We start from the raw sequence: 16624 nt of genomic DNA on the forward strand, positions 1-16624 counted from the left end.
CCACATCACTGTCCAAGAGACTATCTCAAACAAAAATAATGGACCAGATGCAGTGCCACCACAAGGACCCCAAGTTCCTGAACAGAATTTATTATATCCAGAGATGGGGCTCAGTCCTTCTTGGCTGCCGCCTTCCTCATGGCTGCAAGGACGTTGCTCAGCTCCTCTCTCTTCCTCTTGGCGCGGATGTGTGTCCCTACCTGCCAAGCAAGTAGGACCATCAGCCTGGGCCACAATTCCAACCTCGCCCCCACTACCCTCTTTGCTCCCCCTTGGCAAGGATGTGCTCCCACATGGCTGGCAAGCAGCCAAGTGCTTCTGCCCCCAACCCCACCCACCACCAACAGCCCACCTACCCTTTTCTTGATGAATTTCAGGGCTCTCTTGTCCTTGGAGACCTTGAGCAGCTCCATGGCACGCCGCTCATAGGGAGCAAAGCCACACACTTCTCGGATCATGTCCCGCACAAACTTGGTGTGCTTGGTGAGGCGCTGGGGTTGGGGGAGGGGGGGGACGAGCAGTCAAGAAAGCCATGAGAATTAAGCACTCCAGGCCAGACCACTTTGGGTCATGTCTGGTACAATGGCTGCAGGAAATCCTCCCCATCCCCCCAAAGCCATCAACATGGCGTGTCATGCCTGGCCCTTTGTATGGGTTGTTCCCTCTGCCTCAAATCCTTTTCCCGCCTGACCTGTGGTGGTGCAGTGGGATAAAGCCTTGACCTGGAACACTGAGGTTGCCGGTTCAAAACCTTGGGCTTGCCTGGTCAAGGCACATATGGGAGTTGATGTTTCCTGCTCCTCCCCCTTCTCTCTCTCTCTCTCCCCTCTCTCTCAAAATCAATAAATTATATAAAAAAAAAATCCTTCCCCAGTGGCTGCAACTGTGGAGTTGGGGTTATTTAATGAAGTGTAGACAAAAAAGGGGTGCTGTAACAAATCATAAATTCCTAACTAGGAAGTCATTGTGGGTCTGCTGTTCTCGTGCATCTAGGTTAACACGTCACTGAAAGGACAAAGTGATACCCCTCAAAGGTGTTACTACTCCAGAGAACACACATTCTTAATTATTCTGTAACTCAATCCCCTGCATGCATTTTGACCAGGATCCACCCAACAACCCTATCTTGGGCTGATGCTTGAGTACCCAGCTATTCTCAGTACCCAGGGCCACAAGCTGTTAAGAGTGGAATTGAAGCAGATGGTCACTTCTGTATGCCGTGACCGGGAATCGAACCCTGGACATCCATACACAGGGCTGCTGCTATATCTAATGAACCACTGGCCAGGGCCAACACCACCACCTTTTCAAATGCACAAATTGTAAAACTATTAAACTCTGGAGAAAATTGTAGATCTTGCTTCCAGGCAACTGTCACTATGGCCCAAATAAACTCATGAAAATTATAGGTTTGGATGTTTTTTTTTTGTTTTTTGAGAGACAGGAAGGGAGAGAGATGAGAAATAGCAACTCATAATTGCGACCTTAGTTGTTCACTGACTATTCTCATATGTGCCCTGATTGGGGCTGGGGTGGGTTGGGCTCTAGCTGAGCCAGCGACCTTGGGCTCAAACCAGTGAACGTGCGTTCACGTCTATGATCCCACGCTCAAGCCGGCGACCTCGAGGTTTCGAACCTGGGTCCTCAGCATCCCGGGTCGACGCTCTATCCACTGCGCCACTACCTTGTCTGACTGGACATTTCTTAGGCAACCAAAAGGAGACCACATATCTCACTGCTCAAGTGTCAAAACTCGCTCCCAAACTTGTTCCACCTGCCCCAGTTTTCATCCCACGGGGCGTTTGGGTACAGGTGCAAGCCCCTGGTGGCGTTCGCCGCGCAGGCGTATTAGGTCGTTTTACTCACTGCTCTGGCCACCCGGGCATTCCGCTTCTCCCGCTCGGCCCACCGCAGGGCTCTCCACTGCCTTCTGCCTGGAAGGCCCCTCCCTCCTCCCTCCCAAAAGCCACCCAAGCGTGCGCCCCGAACTCACCCCTCGGCGGCGGTTGTGCCTCGGCTTGCTCACATTCTTGGTCACCTTGTGGCCCTTATTGAGGCCCACGGCCATGGGGTAGCGCAAAGCCATGGCTGCAGACATGGGTGGGGAAAGGAGGTACAGGTGAGTTCCAGCTCGGCCACTGCCGCCCAGAACCCCGCGTTGTGGCGCCCCCGCGGTCTCTCGCTACACTCAAACATGCTCTAAAGCCGCACCGGGACCCCAACTGTTCGGATGGCAGCGGATCCTGCACGCGCTGGGACCTACTGACCTGCTGGTTCTCAATGGCTGCCGTGGCGGAAGAGCCGAGAAGGCACGGAATTCTGGGATATGTTTTCCTCGCGGGTTGCGCGGGCCAGAGGCGGGGACGCTGCGAGCTCCCCCTGGCGGCGGCGGTTTCCCTGCGGTCTCCGTGAGCATGCGCGTTAATCTTAGCGGGCTCTAGGGTGGGGTCGGAGTTGGTGGGCGTACCTCCCTATTCCGTTGGGTGGAAACTTGGAATCTCACCTCTGCTGGGTGAATCTCACCTCAACCGCTAGGTGGTGCCAGGGACTTCACTTCCCAATACAGGTAGCTGAAACTCTCCATTTATAGAATAACAATAAAGGTCATATTCCAAACTTAACAAGATACAGTGGTATCTGGTCAGAAAATAAAAGTTCCGTAAACGGAGGTATTTTATATGAGGCCAAACTCTGAGTCAGGGCTGAGGAAGGCAATGTAGTATATAGTGCCCACTGGTGGAATTTGCTATAATTTAATTTTAGGTTGTACAAAGAGGCATGATAAAAACAAAAAACTTTTTTTCCTGGTTTTTACTTTTCAATCCTAATGTCATGTGCGTAGTGCCTGATGCAAATTATCATTATTGGTGCACAAACCATGTACTTTGTGCGGCAAATAAAGCCTTTGGTCCACATTCAGTACTCTTTCTTCTGCCTCTGACTTTCCTGGGTGAATCTACCTCTTTCCCAGCCTGCTTTTCCACCTGTGAAATGAGGTTGAGAGTTCTAGTACACACATCCCCTCTTCCCTGCCTGCTGCCAGCAAATTGATAGGCCCAAGAAATTTGAACAACAGATGTGCAAGGGAGAAAGGACTTTTATTACAAGGAGGAGGCTGGGTCCAGCGCAGAACATGCAATTTCCCTCCTCCCAGTTCTCAGACCCGACTATCGGGTAGGTAGCTTTAGGCTCCCCTTGCTTGGGTTGAGCAATGCTCTGAGACTGAGCGAGTGGAAAGAACAAATAAGGTCATTCCAGGTAGGAGACGGAAGGTTCCAAGGGTGGCTCGGCAGTTGGTATGACCTGTTGGAGGTGGCCAGGGCCCTGGGGCTGACTTGCCACACCACATCTCTGAGCCTTATTTTTTGCATTTGTGAAACAGAAGCAGTCAGCACAACACGGAAGACCGAGAAAACTGAGGTAATGCCTTTCTAGTCCCTGACAGGGTACTGGCACACAGTAGCAGCTCTCACACCCAGACATTTCACTGTTTCCAGGCGCTAGTGGTTTTTCTCGGTTTTCCTTCTCTGTCTTTTTTTTTTTTAACCTAAAGGATTTATTGACTACCTGATCAAAGTTGTTTTTTGTTTTTTTTATAAATAAATTTTTATTAATTTTAATGGGGTGACCAATAAATCAGGGTACATATATTCAAAGAAAACATGTCCAGGTTATCTTGTCATTCAATTATATTGCATACCCATCACCCAAAGTCAGATTGTCCTCTGTCACCTATCCCTTCCCTGTCTTGCTGACACCCTCACAGAGGTGTCTCCGTTTGTGTTCCGCCTTCAGGACAGCTGAATGAAGGGTCCTCCTCTGAGAAGATGAAGGGGCTTCACCCCTAGGAACTCAGGCAGCAGCAGTGGCAGTGACACTGAGCTCCTGGCAGATGAACCAGGTCCTTGGGCGAAGCAGCCAGGCTCGAAGCAGGCATAGCACGTGGAAGTACCAGGAATAGAAGACGCGGGAGGTATGCGTAGCACCCCGCGAATCACGGCCAGGGCTGCCTTGGGCCCCAGGGCCTCCTTGGCCCTTAGTGACACCCCTGAGGGCAGGAGGGTATGGTGGGATTGTGGCTGGGGCTCAGGGCCCCCCACAACCCCCACCTCATGCCACTGGCCTTACCTGACTCTCTCAGCAGCCGAGGCGTGATCATGGAGGCCCAGGATACATATATGGTGATGGCCACGTTCACATCCTGCACGTCCAGCTCCTGCTGCAGAGAGCTGAAGAAACAGTCCAGTGCGAACTTGGCCACTGAATAGGGGCTAGAGAAGGACATGGGCACCCGGCCTGGGAGGAGGATGCAGGAGGGCTGTGGCTGAGCTGCCACATGCTGCTACTCTCCTTGAGGAAACCTTCCTGCCCTATCCAGGCTCTACTGCATTAGGCCTGTGGCGCCCCACTCTGCACCCCCCCCCACCATGCACGCACCAAACAGTGAGGACACCACCACCAGGGAGCCCTTGCTGTTCGTCAGACTGGGCAGCGCCAAAGAAGTCAGTTGCACGTAACTCAGGAAGTTCACCTGGAGGCGGTGATTGCAAATCACACACAGCAGAGGAAGAACTCAAGCCCAGGTGGGGCAGGGACAGAACCTATAAACCTGGGGGTGGGGCTGGTTAGGAATGGGCAAGCCCAAGGACTGGGGTGAAGGCTTGGATGGAGAGGCTGGAGCCCAAGCCCAGTGCCCGGGCTCCAAGCCCCAGGCCCCAACCAAGGCCTAGAGAGGGTGGAGCCTAGAACCAGGAGGGGTGAAGCCTGGGGCAGGGGCCCAAAGAGGAATGGGGGAGAGGGTAGAATCTGGGAAGGGAGGACTGGAGTGCCTGCCGCGTGAGGAGCCAAAGTCAAAAGCAGGCGAAACCTAGCAACTTTCGATGTAGGACCTGAAGATAGGAAGGATGGAGCACCCACCCAGCCGAGAGGGCCAGGGCCAGGGAGGGACAAAGCACCTGCATGAGCCATCTTATTCCCTGGGCACTGTGGGCCCGTGTGCCTGCTGGGGCAAGGTGGTATGAAGTAGTCCAGATAGTGCTTGAGGCTCGGCACCCTGGACCCATCCTAGTCCCTTCCCTTAAACTAGCAAACTCTGCCTGGAGCATAGACCCAAGGAGATCCGCCCTAGGTAGTGACCCCTCCCCCCAGATTAAAGAGACCCAGCCCTACTCCACAGATCCTGCCAGGTTCAGCCCCCAATCCAATTGGGCCCCATGGTTGCAATGAAGCTCCTCCCCTAGTTACGCCCTAGACACTTATAAATCTCACCCAGACACCCTCCACTGTTTTTATTTTATTTTTTTATTTATTTTTATTTTTATTTTTTTTTACAGAGGCAGAGATAGACAGGGAAAGACAGACAGGAACGGAGAGAGATGAGAAGCATCAATCATTAGTTTCTCGTTGCGCGTTGCGACTTCTTAGTTGTTCATTGATTGCTTTCTCACATGTGCCTTGACCGCGGGTCTGACCGAGTAACCCCCTGCTGGAGCCAGCGACCTTGGGTCTAAGCTGGTGAGCTCTTTGCTCAAGCCAGATGAGCCCGCGCTCAAGCTGGCGACCTCGGGGTCTCGAACCTGGGTCCTTCCGCATCCTAGTCTGACGCTCTATCCACTACGCCACCACCTGGTCAGGTCCTCCACTGTTTTTCTGTTTTTAGTTTGAGAACATTACTACCACGCCCCCACTCCAATTCAGGTCCTAGCCCTGAGGCCTAGGCCAAGGTCCCAGACTCCAGGCACCGCCCCTCACCCAGTTTGTCCATGGCAAACTGTACCACGCGCTTGGGCACCTCACGGGAGGCCGTGTCTGCAGCGATGTAGAAGACCTTGGGAGCACCCAGCATCCGGCAGTTCCCTATCACCTGGGGGGCCAGAGCTGCCCGTGGGCACCTCCACCCCAGCTGGCTCCTGCTACCTGCTGGGCGCATTGGGTCCCCAGCCTGTAGCCCCCTCCCCTACTCTGAGCTGCCTGTTCTGTTCCCAAAGCTTTACCAGTGGGGTCGCAAACTGATAGCCCATGGACCAGAAGAGGGGGTATTTTATTTGCTCAATCATCAACATTTAAAACTCTGGAGATTTCAAATAAATCTGAAGGTTTCTGGCCCCTCTTGAAATTCTGAAAGGTTTGTCTCAACTGTACATTTCCTTGGAAGATTCTGTTCCTAAGAAATGTCCACCCCTCCACTGTTTTTAGTTTGAGAACCCTGGCTATCATCACAGGCTTTGGGCACTACTGATACTGCTGTTTATTGAAGAACACTCCCTGTTTTACATTTACTTGTCTTATTGCATCCACCCAATGCCATAGCCCACAAGAAGGTACTTTTATTGTCTCCATTTTGCAAATGAGGAAATTAAGGCTCAGAGAGGTTAACTGAGTTGCCCAAGGTCACACAGGAAGCCTGGATCTTTGCAGGGATTCAAGGCCCCATTATCCACCACACTCCTGCCCCCACCATTAAACTCAAAATGGGTGTCTCACCTTCTGCAGAAGATCCTTGGTGTGGGCAGTGAGTACCAGGCGGGAGCCCAGACGGGCATAGTGATATGCTAGCTCCTCCCCAACGCCTGCATTGGCCCCTGTCAGCAGCACACGGGCTCCCTGTAGGCTAACTAGCAGTGAGCAGGGGTGGTTAGACTAGGGGGTAAAAAGGACAGCCAGCCCGATTCCTCCCTGTCCCAACCCAGGGTTGAAGTTGTCAGCCCAATAATAGGTGAAGAACAGGGCTCCCAGCCCAGTGAGGAGCAGCACCTTTATGGCCCTTCCTGGGTCTGCAGTGAGAGAGAGGGTGGCCCACAGCCACACCGGTTTCCTCATCTGCGCCTTGTTCAAAGAAGATCCTCCTGGCCTCTAGACCTGTCCATCTTCTCCATCTCCACAGCCACCACCTGGTCCAGGTCACCATACAGCAGCGGTTCTCAACCTGTGGGTCGCGACCCCGGCAAGGGTCGAATGACCAAAACACAGGGGTTGCCTAAAGCCATCGGAAAATACATATTTATTATACAATACATTTTTAAATAAAATGTATTTCCGATGGCTTTAGGCAACCCCTGTGTTTTGGTCGTTCGACCTCTGCCGGGGTCGTGACCCACAGGTTGAGAACCGCTGCCATACAGGTTACCTGAACCACTGGCCCAATCTTGAGGGCTTTCTCCCTCAAGGCAACAGCAGAATCACATCTTACCTCCCCTGCTGAAAATCCTACCCAACTCATTTAGGACAAAAGTCACTCTCCTTGATGGCCACAAAGACCCTCTATGGACCAACCCTTCATCCTCCAGCTTTTTGCCACACCAGCCTCCTTGCTGATCTTCAGAACCAGCTGGTCACTGCCTCAGAGCCTTTGCACTGGCTGTTCCTGCTGCCCAGAGTGCTCTTTTCAGGTAGAAGCCAATGGTTTGCTCTCTCTTCTTTCAGTTTCAACACCAAAATTACTATTCCTGGGGTGCTTCTCTGGCTTCTTTTTCTAAAGCACCTGCCTTTCTGGTCCTTCCCTCTTCCTTACCTCTGAATTTTTATCTCGTTCTCGGCACTTAACATCACCTGAAATCACCTTAATGATTTGTTTCATGTTTACTTCGCTTCTTAGACTGTTAGCCCGATGAGGGCAGGAAAGAAATAGAAACCTACTTATGTTTCTTCACCATTATGTCTTCAGCACCCCAAACTGTGCCAGGGACACAGTAGGTACTAGGCTGGCACAGGAATATGGGAGGCAAGAGCTGGGGGAACCCAGAAAGACCACTCTGTCTGGAGATGCCCAAGAGGAATCAGAAGGTCCTCACGTCATAAGAGTTAAGATATTACTTTAGTTGTGGGGAGTGATTTACCTGTTCTAGGGAGAAGGCAAAAGAGAGAAACAGGCTGAGTGCTTAAAAGTTTGGGGAGCCTGACCAGGCGGTGGCGCAGTGGATAGAGCGTCAGACTGGGATGCGGAAGACCCAGGTTCGAGACCCCGAGGTTGCCAGTTTGAGCGCGGGCTCATCTGGCTTGAGCAAAAAGCTCACCAGCTTGGACCCAAGGTCGCTGGCTCGAGCAAGGGGCTACTCGGTCTGCTGAAGGCCCGCGGTCAAGGCACATATGAGAAAGCAATCAATGAACAACTAAGGTGTCGCAATGCGCAACGAGAAACTAATGATTGATGCTTCTCATCTCTCTGTCTGTAAAAAAAAAAAAAAAAGTTTGGGGAGTCATGGGTCTCCCTCGAAAAGGGCACAGGCACATTACATTTTGGGGTTTCAATCCCCTAGACTCGGTGGGACAAAGGAGAGGAGGACTTTTAGGATCCAGGAGGCTTAGAGATGGTGCTATTGGGGAGTTCCCATATCCCCAATCTCTAGAAAAAGCCCTGTCTTTTGCCCCAACAACAAACTTCCAGCTGCCTCCTCCTCAGCTCCTGCACCTTCACACTCCCTTCCTCCCATCTTGTCCTATCCATGCAGCCAAAGGAATCTTTGTCAAAAGAAATCAGGCGTGCCCCATCCTGCTCTAAACCTTCCCAAGGGCTCGCCACTGCTTCAGATGGAGACCCATCTCAACAGCCCACAAGGTCCAGCGAGTCTGGCCTCTGCCACCTGTCTATTCCCATCTTCCCCAGCTCCTATCTATGAGTCAATTCTCATAAAAGTGAACTTCTTGCCCTTCTTCAGTCACACCAGCCATTCTCCCAGCAGGGAACGCGCTGCCACCTCCTTCACTTCTAGAGAAACCCATGAAGTCCCTCAGCTCAACACTTCCCCCACCACTGGCCTTGTGTCTACAACAGCCCCAAATACAGAGGCGGATTAAGGTCGGCTGAGGCCCTGGGCGCAGAAGAAAATACTGGGCCCCTTTCATTAGAAAAAAGTGTAAAGCTGAGGTTTTGCAGGGCCCTTCAGAAGACAGGGCCCAGGGCGCGCGCCGGCTGTGCCACGTTAAATCCGCCTCTGCCTGCCTGGCTGGCCAGAACAGCCGGGCTGAGATGGGGAAATGGAGGAAACCAGATCTTCGCAGATTCCAACGGCCCTCTGACCTCGCGGAGCCTCAGTTTTTGCGCAGGACAAAGGGGGCGTGGCAGCCTGACCTGTGGCGGCGCAGTGGATAAAGCGTTGACCCGGACTGCTGAGGTCGCCAGTTCGAAACCCTGGGCTTGCCTGGTCAAGGCACATATGGGAGTTGATGCTTCCTGCTCCTCCCCGCTTCTCTCTCTCTTTCTCTCTCTCCTATAAAATGAATAATGAATAAATAAAGAAAAATAATTTAAAAAAAAAAAAAGGGGGGGGGCGTGGCACCCGCTCCGCGCTCCCAACCGCTCACCCATCCACTTGGGCCTCAATTTCTCCCGCCATCCACCCGCGGTCGGACCTACCTTGACGGCCTCTGCGGGTCCGGCCTCCGACCGCGCCCCCTCCCGTAGGGCCTGAGTCACGTGACTAAGAGCCTGCTACTTCGTGGGGTGGGACCAGGCCACCCGGCCTCTGTGCCCGGGTCTTGCTGGGCAGTCAGCCTACCTCCTAGCTCTGCCGCTGCCAGCAAAAGCCCAGGCCCGCTCCCTGAAGGAAAAACCGTCCCACCCTTCGAATCTTATCACGTGACTTAAACCCGCCTCTCTCGATTAAGTCCGCCATTGAGTTGCAGTGACAACTGGCTTCTAGGCACATTCTTAATCAGGTGATCTGAGTCCCCCGTGCGGGCGGGGGTGGTCTCCTACATTTGGGTCACTCTCAGGACTCACTCCAGACAGATATCCGGCTCCTCTTTCCAATTTCGCCATAGATAGGACTACATTTCCCAGTAGCCTTGGCGGTTAGGCGAAACATCTGGACCTCAGTGGGCGGTGCCGACTACATTTCCCACACAGTTTTGTAGCAGCCCGGCCCCGAAAGATTAATTATAGTTCTCCGCCAGTTGTCTCAGTGGTAGAGCATCAGCTGGACGTATGGATATCCCAGGTTCGATTCCCGGTCAGGGCACACAGGAGAAGCGCCCATCTGCTTTTCCACCACTTCCCCTCTCCCTCTCATTTCTCTCTCTTTTTCTCGCTCATCCCGTTCTGCAGCTATGGTTCTATTGGAGCGACTTGGCCCTCTAGTAGCAGAGGATGGCTCCATGGCCTCTGCCTCAGGCACTAAGAGCTTCGTTGCTGAGCAACAGGGCAGCAGCCCCAGATGGACAGAGAGCATTGCCCCCTAGTGGGCTTTTGGGTGGATCTCGGTTGGGGCTCATGCGGAAGTCTCTCTGCCTTCCTTCTTCTCACTGTATAAGAATTAAAAAAAAAAAAAAAGATTACACTTCTCAGCGTCCTTTTGTGGTGGGACCACAACTTCTGGAATTTCTGAGCGTTTAGGAGACTCCGACTCCCGGAGGCCTTTGCGGCTAACAAGAAAAACTACGTTTCCCAGAGGCTTCTGCGGTGCCACGACCGGAAGTGGCGGGCGAGCCGAGTGTCCTTTCGCGCGGAGTGGAGCAACTATGGTATCCCGAATGTGGTCGTTGATGAGGTGCGTGTAGTCGCTGGGCGGGCCCCGAACCCCCGAGAAAGTCGTTTGCTGGAGACATCCCTTTTTGGTTTGCTCCCGAGCTGCTCTTCGTTTCCCATAGTGTCAGATGATCTGGGCTCACATGGGGAAACTTGAATTTCAAGAGGAGAGGTGATTCCCGAGGTCGCGCGAGTTCTTGCCTTGTGACTTGCGGAATATGAGATCTCTACGAGGTTCAATTGTCTTCTCTGGAAAGTGGAAGTGGCGCACGCCATTTATTGGGAGGTGAATGCGCGCCCAGAGCGGCATAGGGCACACAGGAAGCGACCAGACACTCGTGGAAAACTCTCGCGGATTGCTCGCGGAGTCTCCTTTCTCGGGTCTTAAGGCAAAAGTTAGGGGACTTAAAAGTCTTCCCTGTTCCGTGCTGTGTGCGGAATCATTAGTGACCCGCTGTCCTTTTCAGGGCCTCAGTTTACCGGTTGAATAGGACGGAGTACTTCTGCTTTGCATACTGTAAATGGAGTGCTGTGCCAAGTAGGGGTCAGGCATGCCCCTGGGCTAGCAAGATGCCTTTTCATTCTCCTATTACCTGCTTGGCTTCGGATTGTGGGACTCCCTGGGGGTCTAGCTCCTCCCACGGGCCTAGGCCTTCGAGGGTAGCTAGCGGTGACCCCTGAGCTGCTGTCGTTACCTTCCTTGCATGCAGGTTTCTTATCAAAGGGAGTGTGGCTGGTGGCATGGTCTATCTCGTGTATGACCAGGAGCTGCTGGGACCCAGCGACAAGAGCCAGGCGGCCCTTAAGAAGGCGGAGGTGGTGGTCCCTCCTGCGATGTACCAATTCAGCCAGTACGTGTGTGAGCAGATGGGTCTGAAGATACCCCAGGTACTCCATGCTGGGAGTGAGGCTGAGGTTTGGCAGGAGTCAACTTTCAGGTGGTCTTCAGTCCCTGGTCCCTTCAGCCCTGGTGCTATCCTCCACACTGGGGCATGTACTGCTGCTCTGCCTGCATTTGGAGGTGCTTGGGACTGCCAGGCCTTTCCTGTTTCACCAGTCTTTTCTCTCTGTCTCTTCCCAGCTCCCAGCCCCTCCAAAACTTAACTTTCACATCCGCGAGTACTGGAATTCAGGTAGGCCCTTGTCTCTCTGCTTGGGGGGGGGGGTGTGTGGCCCAGGTACCCCAATATAGCACCCCTGAATTTGCTTCATGGCCATATCGTTCCATCACTCCCCTTACTGCTGGGTATGTCCTTCATGCATCTAAAAGAGAAGGGGTGGAGGTTCCAGGGTAGTGGGAGCAAAATGGAACCTCGTTTTGAGGGTTTGGGCCACATTGGAGCACATCGGCATCAAGTGGCCTCAGAGAAGGTGAGACCCTACCCTTTCTCTGCCTCAGTTTTCCTGTTTAGAATTGACAGAACTGTGTCACTTCTAAAAGCATGACTGAGTTGGGTGTCTTGGGAGTTGGACTAAACCCCTTGGCTGTAGGTGGGGAGCCTTACCAGGTACTGGGCCCTCCTTCTCTCCCACAGGCATCATTGTGGTGATGTCAACACTGTCGGTGGCCCCTTCCAAGGCTTGTGAATACACCAAGGAAGGCTGGGAATACCTGAAGGAGCGAATCAAGTAGCCTGTCAGAGGAAGCCGCCTTCCCTGGTTGGGCACAGGGGCAGGGGTGCCCAGACCTCAAGGCTCCAGAGTGGGACCTGACTTCTAGGGCAGCTCCCAGCTTTGCTGGTCCAATAAAGGACTTCAGAAGTGTTCTTCGACCCATGTGCTGGCATGGGGTGGCCCAACTGACCCTCAGCATGTGGGCCTGGGCTTCTGGTTCCTGGGGGCTCCTTGGTGACTGAATTTGGTTCATACCTTTTCTTTCTGGTCCTTACCCACTGGGGCCCTCACTCTGTATGGAAAGGGGGAGCAGACAGTTGATCCCAGTGCTCAGCGTCCCGGGAAAGGGTTGAGAAAGTGCTGAAGGCCAAGCTGCGCTGGGGGCACCTGGGTTGTTGGAGGGCTGAGTCCAGAGGGCAGTCTGGGAGCCAGGGCTCAGTGGAATGGGAAGAATTCATTTCTTCCATGTCAACTAAACACCCAACCTTGCCTGGTCTCTATTTTCATTCCACCCATTCCCCACACTCTGGCATTCCTTAGGAGCACAGGCAGGCATGGAGGTCATTGCTATGTATTAGGGATTCTCCCCAGCCCACAAAGGCCTTGCCCTCTCAACTGCATCTTCCAGAGGTGCTCTGCTCTCTTCAGAAGCCTTCCCCCAAACCCCTGCCCCACAAAAGATCAGTTGCCTAGTGACTTGTGTCTGCTGCCCCTTTGGGCTGGAGCTCTGGGAGGGGAGGCTGTCCAAATGCTTCCAACTTCTCTACCATTGAGGGCATCCCATTGTGGTGCGAGAAAGAAACATGCCCCAGTCAGACAGGGTGGGCAGTGGGTGTAGGAGCCAGAGGCTGGCCCAGGAGGTTGCCCTGGGAGCAAGTAGACCGTAGTTATGAGACAGCATGGGAGCCTCTGTTTCCAAGAGTTCAGGGGTGTATGTCCCTCAGTTCAGGGGACAGAGCTCACCTAGGCTCATGATCCTGGGGGTGATGAAAGGGGTTACACATGAGGAAAGCAGAGACCAGAGGAGAGAGTGTTTTCCCAGAGAAGCCAATGTGCGTCTGTCTACCTGGTGACAAGGAGGGGTTGCAGCGAGAGAGCCTACCATGGCAGGTCTCCCATGTCCGTGGGAGGCTGCCTGGCTCCCTGTGACCTTACTGGACCTCAGCTGGGTGGGAGCAAGTCTAGGATAAGAACACAATGGGCAAGGCCAGGGAGCGTTCCTAGTCCTTGGTACTGCCTGAGAGAGCTGGTACAGTGCTGGCCTCTCGGAGGCCAGGAGTGTGTGTGGCCCATGGTCAGGACCTGCGCAGCCTGGCTCTCCATCCACTGAGCCATTCCAGCAGCCCATGGACTCATTTTACAGATGGAGATACTTGCATGGCCAGGTTCAAAGTTTATTCTGTCTACCAGGATCCCAGATGGTTAACCTTAAATCCTACCTAGGATAGAATTTCCACTTGTCTCACCTGGGCCTTTGCATATAGGAGGAGTTTGTACTCTGGTTGTGCCATGTATTCTACTAGGCTCTGTGAGTGCTCATGACTCTCCTGTTATTACCATTTTATGGAGGGAGGAAAGACCTGGCAAGCCCAGGACACCACACTGCAGCAATTGTTAAAGGTCTATTATTGGTCCAACAAAACCTGCAGGAAAGGAAACCAGCCTTAGCAGGTCTGTGAGGGGTTTCCCTAGGGATTTGCTTGACCCTTCCAGGACCTTATCTCCAGCAGGCTGTATCCTGTGTGATTTGGGCATAAAGTTGAAACTGAACTCAAGACCTGGTCTCTATGGTCCCTGTGATAGTTACTGCCCACAGGCTGGGCTTAGGGTCAGCCACTGGTTCCTAACGCTCGTTGGCACTTTCCATGTTAATCTAGTTGTCAGCCCAAACCAGGGTGCCACTATTGACTGCTCCATTTCCTCACCTAGTCAGACTTCCAGTTCTCCATCCACTTGTATCATTGCCAGTGTCGAGACCACCTCCCTGGTCTCCTACTCCAGGTTGGCCCCTATCAATCTTTTCCCCAAAGTCCAAGTCTGATTATGTCACTACCCTGCTCAGAAACTTCTTATGGCTCCCCACTGCCCTTCCCATGAGCCCAGATTCCTAAGAGGGACCTTTACTCCCCTAGGTTCCTTCTAGACATTGAGTGGCCCTCAGTTCCTCAAACATTGATTGCTTTCTCATATGTGCCTTGATGGGGGGGGGGCTACAGCAGACTGAGGGACCCCTTGCTTGAGCCAGCAACCTTGGGTTCAAGCTGGTGAGCTTTGCTCAAACCAGATGAGCCTGCGCTCAAGCTGGTGACCTCGGGGTTTCCAGTCCGACGCTCTATCCACTGCGCCACTGCCTGGTCAGGCAAATAACTGGTTTTAAACATCAGCCTTTCCCAGCAACTCACGGGCTTCCTCACCAGGCCACCACCCTTCCTTCTGGCTGACTCCTGCTCACTGCACAGATGCTGCCTCCCACGACCCCTTCCTCCTACCTCTAGACTGAGTTGAGTGCTCACTCTGGGCTTCCTTGGTTCCCTGGGGGCGCTGCAACACAGCACTACCTCAGGGCAGGGTTTTCTCACCTCAGCATCACTGACATTCCGGCCAGAGAAGTTCTGGGGGGCCATCCTGAGCATTGCAGACATTGAGAAGCATCCCTGCCTCCACACCTAAATGCTACTAGCGCCCCTCTACCCCCATGTCATGACAACCACATAGGTGTCCAGGTATTTGAGGGGACAATCACCCTAGTTGAGAATGGCCTTGGAGGGTAGTATGAGTACTGTGTGGCTACTCCAACAAATGAATAGACTTAGTGTCTAAAACAACATAAATTGCTCCTCACAGTTCTGGAGGTTAGGAGCCCAACATGGGTCTCACTGGGCTGAAATCCAGATGGCAGCAGGTCTGGCTCTTTCTGGATGCTCCATTAGAGAATCTGTTTTCTGGCCTTCTCCAGCTTCTAGAAAATTGCTGCATTCCTTCGTCCATGGGCCCTTTCTCCATTGCCAGCAGTATTGTCTCTCAAACATCTACTCTGACTCCCCTGCTGCCGTATTTCTTTTATAAGGACCTTTGTAATGATATTAGGCTTATCTGGATAATCCAGAATCATCTCCCATATCAAGGTTCTTAATTTTGAAAGTCTTACCTGCCAAGTCCCATCTGCCATGAGATTGTTTTGTTCGCCCCTGCTCTGGTGGGTCTGGACTAAGATGGTGAGGAGGGATGGTAAGTTCTCCTGAACCAGAGGTGACTGAGAGACACAAACCCCAAGGATACCAAGACACTGGCTGTAGTGCGCTGGGCTCAGTGTCTCCATGTCACCTGCTGAGAGCAAAGTCCAGTTGATGCTTTGTGCTCTCCACCTAGGAGCCACATGGGCTGCAGTAGCCTAAGCTCTTTCCCTAGGTGGCTGAGGGCCAAGCCAGCTTTCGCTAAATTTTTTTTTTTTTTGTATTTTTCCGAAGCTGGAAACGGGGAGAGACAGTCAGACAGACTCCCGCATGCGCCCGACCGGGATCCACCCAGCACGCCCACCAGGGGGTGATGCTCTGCCCCTCCGGGGCGTCGCTCTGTTGCGACCAGAGCCACTCTAGCGCCTGGGGTAGAGGCCAAGGAGCCATTCCCAGCGCCCAGGCCATCTTTGCTCCAATGGAGCCTTGCTGCTGGAGGGGAAGAGAGAGACAGAGAGGAAGGAGAGGGGGAGGGATGGAGAAGCAGATGGGGGCTTCTCCTGTGTGCCCTGGCCGGGAATCAAACCCGGGACTTCTGCATGCCAGGCCGACACTCTACCACTGAGCAAACCGGCCAGGGCGCTTTCATTAAATCTTAACAGTAGCCTGACCAAGTGGTGGCGCAGTGGATAGAGCGTCGGACTGGGATGCGGAAGGACCCAGGTTCGAGACCCCGGAGTTGCCAGCTTGAGCGCGGGCTCATCTGGCTTGAGCAAAAAGAGCTCACCAGCTTAGACCCAAGGTCGTTGACTCCAGCAGGGGGTTACTCGGTCTGCTGAAGGCCCGTGGGTCAAGGCACATGTGAGAAAGCAATCAATGAACAACTAAGAAGTCGCAATGCGCAACGAGAAACTGATGACTGATGCTTCTCATCTCTCTCCGTTCCTGTCTGTCCCTATCTCTGCCTCTGTAAAAAAAAAAAAAAAAATCTTAACAGTACAAGGTGACACGTTCAAACAGTCAACAGCAGGTATGTTACTACAATGTGACCCTGGAAACAGTTTTGTAGTCAACAGAGGTCCTGGTGGACTGGAATATGGGAGTTACTCTGTGGTCTTCGGAGAATTAGGATATTGTAGCTGAGGTGGTGGCAGGATAGAGGGGGACACAGCCCCACAGTGGTACTGAAGCTACTCAGTGGAACAAATGGAGACTCCAAAGGGAAGGAACTTGCCCCAAGGCAGGCTGTAAAACTGGGCCCCCCGGGACTCAGGCTGTGTCCTGACTGGGATTTTTGATCCAGTTCTTATGAATCATGTGTTGGTCTCTGGCAGAAGGAACAGTGAGTCCCAGCTGGCCAAGGCAAGATGTCTCC

The 16624-nt window shown here is 53.1% G+C and overlaps 3 protein-coding genes across 4 annotated transcripts; 1 reads left to right on the forward strand and 2 right to left on the reverse strand.

Moving 5' to 3' along the window:
• Nucleotides 1–74: 74 nt before the first annotated feature.
• RPL36 (ribosomal protein L36) lies at nucleotides 75–2361 on the reverse strand. The gene is made up of 4 exons (XM_066274820.1): nucleotides 2268–2361; nucleotides 1994–2088; nucleotides 353–491; nucleotides 75–196 (listed from the first exon to the last, which is right to left on the reverse strand). The coding sequence occupies exons 2-4, from the start codon at nucleotides 2084–2086 to the stop codon at nucleotides 111–113; spliced, it is 318 nt and encodes a 105-aa protein (XP_066130917.1). The 5' UTR covers nucleotides 2087–2088; nucleotides 2268–2361; the 3' UTR covers nucleotides 75–110.
• A 1266-nt stretch (nucleotides 2362–3627) lies between these two features.
• HSD11B1L (hydroxysteroid 11-beta dehydrogenase 1 like) lies at nucleotides 3628–9195 on the reverse strand. The gene is given in 7 exon segments (XM_066274831.1): nucleotides 3628–4048; nucleotides 4129–4178; nucleotides 4181–4296; nucleotides 4438–4531; nucleotides 6484–6614; nucleotides 6754–6925; nucleotides 9068–9195. Coding segments are annotated over 6 exon segments (741 nt in total). The 5' UTR covers nucleotides 6908–6925; nucleotides 9068–9195; the 3' UTR covers nucleotides 3628–3852.
• Nucleotides 9196–10385: 1190 nt separating this feature from the next.
• Nucleotides 10386–12228, forward strand: MICOS13 (mitochondrial contact site and cristae organizing system subunit 13). 2 transcript variants are annotated; one of them, XM_066274849.1, is made up of 4 exons: nucleotides 10386–10484; nucleotides 11173–11350; nucleotides 11544–11595; nucleotides 11998–12228. In XM_066274849.1, exons 1-4 carry the CDS (start codon nucleotides 10456–10458, stop codon nucleotides 12093–12095), a joined length of 357 nt encoding a protein of 118 aa, XP_066130946.1. In that variant the 5' UTR covers nucleotides 10386–10455; the 3' UTR covers nucleotides 12096–12228. The 2 variants fall into 2 exon arrangements, with proteins under 2 accessions (XP_066130946.1, XP_066130939.1); XM_066274842.1 differs by lacking the exon at nucleotides 10386–10484 and adding an exon at nucleotides 10533–10748.
• Nucleotides 12229–16624: the final 4396 nt, after the last annotated feature.

Source organism: Saccopteryx bilineata, chromosome 1 (assembly GCF_036850765.1).
Source record: "Saccopteryx bilineata isolate mSacBil1 chromosome 1, mSacBil1_pri_phased_curated, whole genome shotgun sequence".
Classification (NCBI taxonomy): domain Eukaryota; kingdom Metazoa; phylum Chordata; class Mammalia; order Chiroptera; family Emballonuridae; genus Saccopteryx; species Saccopteryx bilineata.